Source organism: Trichechus manatus, unplaced genomic scaffold (assembly GCF_000243295.1).
Source record: "Trichechus manatus latirostris isolate Lorelei unplaced genomic scaffold, TriManLat1.0 scaffold00052, whole genome shotgun sequence".
In the NCBI taxonomy this organism is placed as follows: Eukaryota; Metazoa; Chordata; class Mammalia; order Sirenia; family Trichechidae; genus Trichechus; species Trichechus manatus.
The window spans coordinates 9,782,816-9,792,939 of NW_004443988.1; the positions used below are offsets into that span (position 1 = coordinate 9,782,816).

General features: G+C 51.2%; 1 protein-coding gene across 1 annotated transcript; it reads right to left on the reverse strand.

The window, feature by feature from the left end:
- Positions 1-711: 711 nt before the first annotated feature.
- Positions 712-9,379, reverse strand: PCARE (photoreceptor cilium actin regulator). The gene is made up of 2 exons (XM_004377700.1): positions 5,715-9,379; positions 712-883 (listed from the first exon to the last, which is right to left on the reverse strand). The coding sequence occupies exons 1-2, from the start codon at positions 9,377-9,379 to the stop codon at positions 712-714; spliced, it is 3,837 nt and encodes a 1,278-aa protein (XP_004377757.1).
- Positions 9,380-10,124: the final 745 nt, after the last annotated feature.

The window sequence follows — 10,124 nt, forward strand, 5'->3', positions numbered from 1 at the left end:
ACTGTTGGTAACCCAGGACGGCCTGTATTCTCTTCCTGGCCTTGTGACCTTGGGCAGACACTTACCTCCCCCATGGGAGAATGATGTTTACTTCATCTGTCAACATGAGAATTAAATGATTTAATGGAGCTAACACAGGAAAGACTAATCGCTATAAAAGCACATCATAGTTGGTGAAGTGGAGGGTCAAGGAAAACAAAAACAAGGGAAACCCCCAGTGAGGTGGACTGACACAATAGCTGCAATAGTGGGCTCAAACAGACCAGTGATCGTGAAGATGGCACAGGACTGGGCAACGTTTCGTTCTGTTATCCATAAGGTCACCATGAGTCAGAACGGACTTGATGGTAACTAACAACAATAACACCACAAGTAAAATACCTGACCATGAAGCAGGCAATAGAGAAGGTTCTTTTTTTTTTTTTTTTCTCTTTACGTTAAGGCCAGCACTTGGAGGATTAAAGAGTGTTGTTGTAGGGGTCTAAAGTTATGGTTTACCTTTGAACCCCAAGTCCAACCAGGTACTAGGACTGAAAACGATAATCGCTTAAAAGTTGCCTGCCTGTCTGCTTTGCCTGCAAAGCTGGTCTCAGCAGACGCACTGGCAGAGCACCTGCACACATTTCCAGGACACCTCAGTAGCAGTATGGATTGCCCAACATCTGTGGGGCAGCCTGGGTGGTCACCCTCTGCTTTCTGGGGTGACTGGCATCAGTGTGACCCCTCCCGCTGGGGCTGTGCTTCTGGCTGGGGCTTGTCCTCCCGCTGCAGCCCATGGCCCAGCACGCAGAGTTCTGGGGGAGAAACATGCCTTTGCTTCAGTTCTGGGCCGCAGGGGCTGCTCCAAGGCTCGGCACCCTTCCTGGAGCTCTCCTCACTGCTGCTGCCAAGAGAGGACAGGTGCAGGTGACACTCTTTCTCTGTGGTTCCTTCTGCCTCTTCCCCATCTCCATTTTCCGGCTCACTGTCTCTCCCCACCTCTCCCTCACCCACAGGCCTGTGAATGCTGGGTGCTGGGGAGCCTGCCTTTCTTTATCAGCTGTGCCCTGAAGGCTGCTGTGCTTGTGCTGCCTGCTGTGGCCGTGCACTGTGGGGACCCAGCTCTAGGTTGTTCTGGCTGACATTGAGTCATGATCTTTTGCCTGATGCCCAGGATCCACCAGGAGCTGTGGGAGCTAGGCCTTTCTTTCGTTTTAAGAACACTTCTATTTAATAAAGGGCTGGGCTTAGCTACTTGAATTAAATAAAAAAAAAAAAAAAACCTGCTTCGCTCACTCACCACCCTTTTCCTGAACGGAGAAGATGGAAACTCTTGGCAGAGCCTAGGCCCAGCATTCAGCTAGAACAGCTTCTCAGCTGCCGGGCCTCATGTGACACAGCCTAGGAGGGGCTCTGCATGGGGGTGAGGACACCCGCAGGTGAACCTCTGCATGCTGGGCAGGATCTGGCAATCAAAGTGGAGGGTGGGCATGAGCGTGAGCAAGCCAAGGCTAGTAGGGTGGACGAGCAGGAAAGCCACGCTTGGTGATATGCTGGCCATTCCTGGGCAGAGGCAGGAGTCTGGCTGCCTGGGTTCACTTCCTAGCTCTTCCACTTAGCAGCTGTGTGACTTCCACCACATGATCTCTCTGAGCCTCAGCTTTCATATTTGTAAAATGGAGATACGAGTAGTCCCCATTTCATAGGGTACTCATAGATAGCAGCGTTGGATGAAGCATGTAAACTCTTGGCATACTAACTGGTACATACGTGCTCAGTAAATGCTTAGCTGTCACCATGGTGCTGCTTTATAGAATTAACAGAAAGTCACACCTGGAAAGGACACTAGGAACCCCCAAGTCATACAAAGCTTAGAGAGTTGGGGGCCTTGGTCAGAGCCTCAAGATCAGTCACCTCAGGGCCTGGCCTGAATCCCAGGGCCCCACATACACAAACCAGAAGCCCTTTTCTCTGGCCATGACAGCAGGTTCTTACCTATTCCCTGAGCTTTATTAAGTAGTGTGCTCAGCTCTGTGGGATCAGGCTTACAGGGGACACCAAACCAGTGGAGGACAAGTTTGCATTTGGAGCCTAACAAGATGACACATTAAGTCTGGTGAGTATATGTGATCTCTAGGCACGTTGGAGGTGTCTAAGAGGCAGTGAGGACACCACTGTGCTTCTAAGAGCTCATGTCATCCGGGTGAGCCTCTGACCTGATCGCGGTGGCCCTGCAGGTGTTCAGGGCCCAGAGAGGTCTGTGAGCCACGGCACCCACCTTACATACTTCTCACTGTGTTGCTTTGGAGCTGGGGAACGCATACACACCCCATCCATATCCCCACCCTTTGCTGCCTCTGACAGAGGGACTGGCAGAAATGGGAGGGGCATGTCCAGGGAAAGGCCTGTGGCAGGCGACTCTGGGCCAGGTTGCTGTGAGGCTGACATTGTGGCTGGACAAACAATCTGGTCCTAGACTGTGTCTTCCTCAACATCCCCCCCTGCTCCCACCTCTGCAGTGGGTTCCACCTCTGCAGTGGGTCAGGCTAGGGGCTTGATTTTCCCAGTTGCCACAACATGGATGTGGTTCTACCTGTTCCCGGAATGGCTCAGAAAGCAGGCTGCCCATCCCCTGGCCCCCTGGCCTAGGAAACTGAGTGGGGGGCTGAGAGAGCCCCTGCTTGGCCAGTCCTGTCCAGGCAAAGGCTGGTGAGCACTGCATTTAGGGGAGAAAGGTGGACTCTCTTTTCTTGAACACGCACAGTGCTCTAACATCCTGAGACCTAGAGACTGGTGTCTTGACTAGGGGATTCAACACATAGGTAACAGTTGAAGCTCAGTTAACTGAGCTTCCTGGGTAAGCCTCAGATGACTGTTCCCAACCTCCAGAGCCCCAAGATCAGGAGGATATAAACACGATGCTTTTTTTTTTTTCTAAAAAAGGGGCTCATGCCTGGCGCCGGATGACCAGAAAGGGATCGATGGCGGGTGCAGGACACAGTTTCCCCTCGAAGTAGGGTGGGTGTGGGTGCAAGCCCTGCGTGGGGAAATAGCCCTCTTCTAAGTGGCTTCTGGCTCTCTGGCAGGGGCTTGTTGCATGGTGTTGGGGAAACCAGGCCCAGTTCCCTGGCATTTTGCTTCCCCAGACTCAGGATGGCAGAAAAATGACTGCCATCTACACAGCGGTGAGTGCACAGCTGGCATGGCGTCTGCTCCCAGATGCCAAATTTAAACCTGGGCATGGAGCTGAAGGCTGAGCGTCTTCCCATCACGTGCTCACAGTCTGGGATGGCCTAAAAGTGTGGTCTCATCAGGAGGCAGGGGAATGGCTGTCATTATGTGACCTTACGCATCAACCCTGGGGAGGCCCCTGTTTGTGAATTGTCCTCTCTTCCAAAGATGCAAATTCCCCTTTCCCCACCCCAACACACAAACCCCAAGTATTGAGATCCAGGACATAAAATAATCTTTCAAGCTGCCCTATTCTGAGCAGGAGCCCTGGTGGCACAGTGGTTAAGAGCTACTGTTCGAATTCACCAGCCTTTCCTTGGAAACCCAATGGGGCAGTTCTACTCTGTCCTATAGGGTCACTGTGCATTGGAATCAACTTGATGGCAACAGGTTTTATTCTGAGGAGAAGCCTGAGAGAAGGGCATTGTTTTCTTCTTGAACAAGTTTATGTGACTTTATTACTGCTCCTGCTGTTTTAAAATGTTAGTGTTTCTAATTAATGCTGTTTTATGGTCCTTGTTCTCGCAAGCTCTTCTCCTGAAGGACACCGTTTTAGAAATCTAATAACCGAGTAAGTGGCTGGCGTGAGGACTAATGTGCTAACATTTATAGACGTTCTTAGATGAAGGCCACTGTGCTGTAGGAAGCTCATTTTAGATTTAAGAAAAAAGCAATGTTACGTTAAGATTCTTGCAAAAAATAATCAGTATTTCATTTCTTTCAAGTGGTTTATATAACTATAATAAGGCAAAACTTTCCTGAGATAATATCTTTATTTATAATTGACTGCTGAGTACTTTGTAAAAAATGACCATTTGTGCCGTGGCAGACTGTGAAGTCTGCAACACACATCACTCTGGCAGAAATTAACTGCTGATTTACACAAGGGCAACGCAAAGATAGCAGGGACTGGTGTTGGTTGAGCTTTGTCTGATCTCATATCAAGACATATTGATAAGAGTTTCTCTCTGGTAAGCCTAAACTTTACATTTGTCTTCTCCAAGCCAGAGTTCCAGAAAAGGCACACTGTCCCGGATATCCTGTTAAACGACCACTTGAGATTGTGAGTCCTTCTTTCAATGGCTCGAGCAAAGGACTAAGGCCCAATGCCCAGGCCTGTCTGCACGGCTGGACAGTGACATACAAGTCAGTTGCTCCTGATGAGAAAAGTGCACTTGGAACTCGGTCTGCCAAGGGCAGAAGTGGCACCTGTCAGCCTGGATTCTGATGAATACCCCATGAAGAGTCTTGTTCTTACTCTGTAACCTCTGGTGGGGAGGCAGAGAGCAAACTAGGTTGGAGGACAAGTGGGGCTAGATGCTTGAGGGTGTGGAGAAGCCCAGTATTTACATGCCAAATCTCCAGGACCAGCCCTCCTCAAAGCACGGTTTGGGGGCCTCTGGGTATCCTCAAGACATTTTCACGGGGTTCAGGAGGTCTAAACTATTTTCATAATAATCTCCCACCATCACTAGTTGTTGTCGAGTCGATTCTGACTGATGGTGACTCCATGAGTGTCAGAAGCAGACTGCCACATCTTTCTCCCGAGGAGCGGCTGGGTATTCGAACTGCAGATCTTTCAGTGAGCAGCCAAGTGCTTTAACCACTGCACCATCAGGGCTCCTTAACGTTTTCACACTAAGATATTATCTACCTTTGTCACTCGCATTCTCTTGTGAATGTAGAGAGGAGTTTTCCAGAGTCTGCATGACATGTGAGATCACAATAGATGGACCGCAGAAGCCAGTATGAGAATCCGGCTCCCTTCTCTTAAACCAGACACTGAACAGATTTGCAAAAAAGGAAGACAATGCACTCTTTCCACTAAATTTGTTTGTTTTGGAAAATATAGTTATTTTTCATAAGAGTATATTATTTATGTTAACACATAATGGGCTTATTTTTGTTCTCTAAAAATTTATTAATAAGTAATTAATAAACTGAAGAATATAGCAAAAATCATTAGATATAACCCACAAAAACAAAAGCTCTTCCGGGTTCTCAAATTTTAAGAGTTTAAAGGAGTCTTGGGACCAAAACGTTTGGGAACTTCTACCATGGACGCTGGTCCACGGCAGTAAACCAGCAACAACAGAAGCTAGGCTGCTGGTTCTGGGTAGGACGGTGGGGTGACGCGAGTTAACTACCAGGGCAAGTCGCTTCACCGGCTTTCCCATCTATAAAATAAAGGAGGGAGGATTGGACTAACTTGATTGTTTGGGGCTAACTTGATTGTTTTAAACCTTATTTTTAATACAAGAGAAACTCTTTTCAATGCAAATCTTTCTCAGAACCCAAAATGTGTTAACAGTTAAGGTAAGAACACAACTGCTCAAGGCTGAAGTGGGGGAGACGGGGACCCCATTCCCTGGGTTCTATTTCCCAGCTGCCTCTTTTCTTGGAGCACAGTTTGAAAACTACTGACCAGAAGATCCTAGGGCCCATTAGCTCTGCCCTTCTCTATTCTCAGTAATGGCAGCGTGGCAGCTGAGGACGCTCCTTACCTGCATTGGCTGAGCAGGCCTTCGCTAGCTGCGCCAGAGCAGCCTGGCCAGCAGTCAGAAGCAGTCCTTCTGACGAAAGGCTGAGGGTTGAGGACACACAGAGCCACCCTCCTCTGTGACTCCATCCTCCGTCGTGGCCCTGAGCTGCTCCTCCAGCACCCTGCTGGTGTTCCAAGAGAGCCCCCAGCCGCTGGTGGCAGAGATAGTGGGGTCAGTGGGTGCAGTCTTGAGAGTGGTGCCTTAGCTTCAAATACAGAGGAGGTGGCCGGACAGAATATGGAATAGGTATTCCCAGACACTTTGGCCACGGCTGATGGACTGTCTTCAGAATCTCTCCCTTCTTTGCACCCCTGAGAGAGAGACTCTCGGGGGGATGTTGAGGGCCCGGAGGAAGGGGAACTTACTTCTCTGCTCTGGGTAGGGGGGCTTGCTGGGGGAGGGCTGGGCAGCTTGTGCTGGGGCGGTGGGGATGTTTGTTTCTTCGGTGTTGGTGGGCTTAGCACCCTGGGGCTCACTGGGGGGCTTGGAGCTCCAGTGCTCAGTAGTGGGCTAGGGGACCTGTGTACAGGGGGGAGAGGTGGCTGGGCAGGCCTGTGGGAGGAGGGTAGGCTCGGGTGTCTCTTCTCAGCTCGGGGTGCCCAGTGCACCCTTGTGGGAGAGGCCTTCTTGAGCACCAGGGGGCTTCTCTCTTGGTTCTGTCTTGAGGCCTCAGGAGAATGTGACCCCCGTGTTGGCCTGGCCAGGCTGGGTTCTGAGGTCCTGTTTGGCCCAGATGTGTGGCTAGAGTGGGGCCAGGTTATCGCCTTCCGGGGCTGCTTCTCGGGGTTTTGGCTGGTGGCTGGTTGGTGGTTCAAGTCCAAGGCAACCTTTCTGGGATTGCAGCCACTCTTGCTGCTCCCTGGCCCTGTGCTGCGGGGCCGGGTGGGGCTGGCGATGCCCTTGCTGGGCAGCAGGTCAATGGGGCTCATGGAGGCTCTCAGCTTTGGGGACTCCCACGTTCTCCTGGCAGGGCCAACCCCTTCCAGCCTGGGCATGCTGGTTGCTCCAGGGGAGCTCCCTGCTGACACACTTCTTTCTGGGGGCTCCAGAGAAGTGAATGATTTGTCCATCAGGATTTCTGGAGGCGGTGGAGGGAGGTGCTCTGGATCTTGCTCTATCTCACCATGGACCTCACTTTTGGAGGCTTCTGCTGTAAGCAGAGGGGGAAAGATAGGTGCAAAGGGCCTCCAGCCTGTGTCCATGTTGAGTGTGTCTCTGCCTGCTGCTGGAGAAATGCGGGGCTCAGGGTACAAAGGGGCAATCCCCCTATAAATGGGAAATCTGGGAGGCATGATGGGGACTCCCCATTTCCTGAGGCAGGAGCTTGGCTTGGAGTCCTTGGAATCCCCCAGTGTCCTCAGACTGTCTGTGGGACTGAAAGTTTCAATCAGTTTCTTGACTGATGTTCTGGTGGGGTGGTCTCCAGTGTGGCGGTCCTCGGTCCTGGGAGCCTTGCTTCCCTTCTCACCTGATGGGGTGGTGTTGGGATGCTGCTCAGCTGTCCCCTTCCAGGGCTGCTCACCCTTGGGTTGGGGACTGCACTTCTGTAAAATGCTCTTGTCCTGACTAGGCAAAATGCTGAAGTTCTTGGTGAGGGATGCCTTCAGCTTGCTGATGGTGTTACTCGGGGTCACCCGGCAGTTGTTATCTGGCCACAAAGCTGCTGCTCTGGGCTTCAGACTCTGCTTCTTGCTGTGCCACTGGCGCTGTGTACCCAGGGCATAGAACGCCTCCAGCCTCTGACTGAGGTCCCTCTGGACCCTCTGCAGTTCCTGGAGGGTGTGGTCCTCTGTGTGGCTCTTAATACTTGCCTCTGACTGGGACCTCCTCTGCCTCACCAGAGTTCTCCTGCTGCCACTGACCGTGCTGGGTCTTGGCGGGACCATCGTCATCGTTCTCCTGTCATCCTCCTCAGCCCAGTCCTGGGGCCCAGAGGGCACGGGGACAAATTTGATCCTTTCACTGATGGCTTCCTTCATTTTCAGAATCATTTCCTGGGCCTGGGGGCTCCTAAGCCTCCTGGAGTAAGGCTGAAATGTGCATTCCCAGCCAGCAGGTGAAGACTTTGGCCTTGGAAATGCAGCTTTGTCCTGCCATGCACACGGACTCAGGCTGCTACCTTTGTCTTCCTCCTCCTTGTCTCGGCTGCTGTCCTCATCTTCACTGAGGGATGGAGAGGCCATCAACCTGGAGCCTTTAGAGAGGCATGCTTCCACAGGGACCCCAATTCCAAGGGAATCACATGGAGTGCTTTTGCCTGGCCCAAAAGGCCCGGAGGAAATAGTTTCTGGGTTTGTGTTGGAAGGACATTGAATCCCCATTTCCCCTTGTGCTGCTGGCTGAAACTTTGCAGTAGGAAGCCTTGAGAGTGGACAGTCTTGGGATCTGTCTGAACCCACCCAGAAGGGACTTGGCTGCCAGGCATATCCTGACGGCCTGGCTTCCACTTGGAGTGAAATTACTGGCTTCTGTTCTGTGGGCTCCAGCACAAAGTCCCAGCTGGCTTGCTTTCCCAGCTTGTCCAAGGACTGCACGGATTCATTGTCAGCACCAATGCCACTGTCCTCAGAGAACAAGGGGAGTCCCTCCACCCCAGAGTCACCAGGGCCACTTGCCAAGCTCTCTAGTTGCCCTAGAACCCTTAAGAGCTGCTCATCCACGCCCCTCTTTATGCTCAGCTTCTTTTCCAAGTGGCTTGCAGTGGAGTGGAAGTAGCTGCTGGAGCCCTCCAGGAGGCTGCAGGTGAGTGAGGCCACTGTGCCATTGAGCACCTGCATCTTGCTGACTGTGTACTGCAGGAGCTGCTCTAGGAGATCTGGCTGCTCCTGGGGCTCTCCTTCCCTCAATGGCCAAGCCAGATCAGCCCTAACTTCCTGTAGGAGTGCTTCTCCATCCTTGGAGATCTTACCCAAGAGCTGGTTGACCTCATCAAAGCACAGCAGCAGGAAGCTGACCATGGACTGCAATAGCTCCTGGGTCTGGGTGGCCTGATGGATGATGCACAGAATTGCTTCATATTTGGAGAGGCTGGAGTGCAGGTAGGTATAAGTGTTGTGGTGGGCCTTTACCAGGGGCTCAGGAAAGTCCACCTTGCCTGTAGACCCATGAGGAGGAAGGACAGTTCGGGAGCGATGGCCCTGTTTGCCCAGCCTGTGGCATTTTGGCTTCCTTTCCTGTGTGGAGGTCTCTTGGGTATTACTTTCCTCACTCAATTCCCCAGAAAAGGTTGTCCCCTGTGACCCTTGGGAGCTCTGTGTCTTAAACAGAATATCCTTAGCCATGTGGCTCTGTGATTTCGTGAGCTGGGATGCGGAGGTTTTGGCTTCTACGACCCATCTTTCCATATCTTTCCTTTTGCCTGAAGCAGGATCTCCCATGAGTTGACAAAGACCTTCAGTTGTGGTTTGGTTCCACCTGGAACTTGGCTGCTCCTTGGCTGGCCTCTGTCCTTGGGGCCGGCCACCACCAGAGTCAGAGCAGGTGGAGCTTTTAAGCAGCAAAGGGGTAGAGCATCTTTCATTGTCTGCCTGACGCCCTGGCAAAATCACCTTTGGCTTTTTCAAAAACTGAATGCCACTCTTTGCAATACTGTTCACAATGTCACTGTGGGAAGGTGTGCACCCCATGATTTTAGCTTGTAGTCATCTTCCACCCACAACCTTAACAATTTTCAGAGAATTGTATTTGAAAGGGAAACAAAAGACAGTCTTACTAGTCCATCCAGGCAATTTCCAGACGTCCATGGCACGATGTCCTAAACTTGAAACCAGCTTCCCTTGATGCCAACTTCCTTGGGCCCCCTGCGAAGATGTAGTGGTGTCTGCCGTCCTGTTATTGTGACTCTGTGCTGTTAGTGAAGGTTAGGGGCCTCAGCCTCAGGGATTACAGGCCTGTGTTTTGCCCGTGTCCTGACAGATGTGGATGGCAAGTGGAGCTTAAGCCTATTAGGTTAATCATGCCCCAGCCAGTTAGCACTCATAGTGTGTTCTAATATAGAACTTCTCAGCCTTTGCTATATTGGGAAACAGATTATTTTTGCACATGCTTGTGCTTTTAATTCTATTCAGATGCCTGCCATGTGAATCCCAGAAAAGTGAGGCATAATTGCAAAAGGCTCTGGAAGAGACACATTTGTGGAAGAGAAGCGAGGGCTCCCGGATTACAAATCTTGGCAGAGAAGTGACCTTCGGAATGTAATAAGGGCAAACCAGCTGAGTATGCGCCAACCCGCTGTGGTCAGAAGGGACTCAAAAAACACAATAGACAGTAATTGAGGCAATGCATTGTTGTTTGTGTGACTTATAACAACACTATGATTCTAGGGATGGAGAATGTCTCTTAATCAGAGATTGAAGAAGACAAGGCTTCTTT

Coding starts and splice junctions, on each gene's coding strand:
- PCARE (XM_004377700.1), bottom strand. CDS start 9,379: ATGGGGTGCACACCTTCCCACAGTGACATTGTGAACAGTATTGCAAAG. Junction 884..5,714: donor GGCCTGCTCAGCCAATGCAG/GTAAGGAGCGTC, acceptor CTCTCTTGGCAG/CAGCAGTGAGGAGAGCTCCA.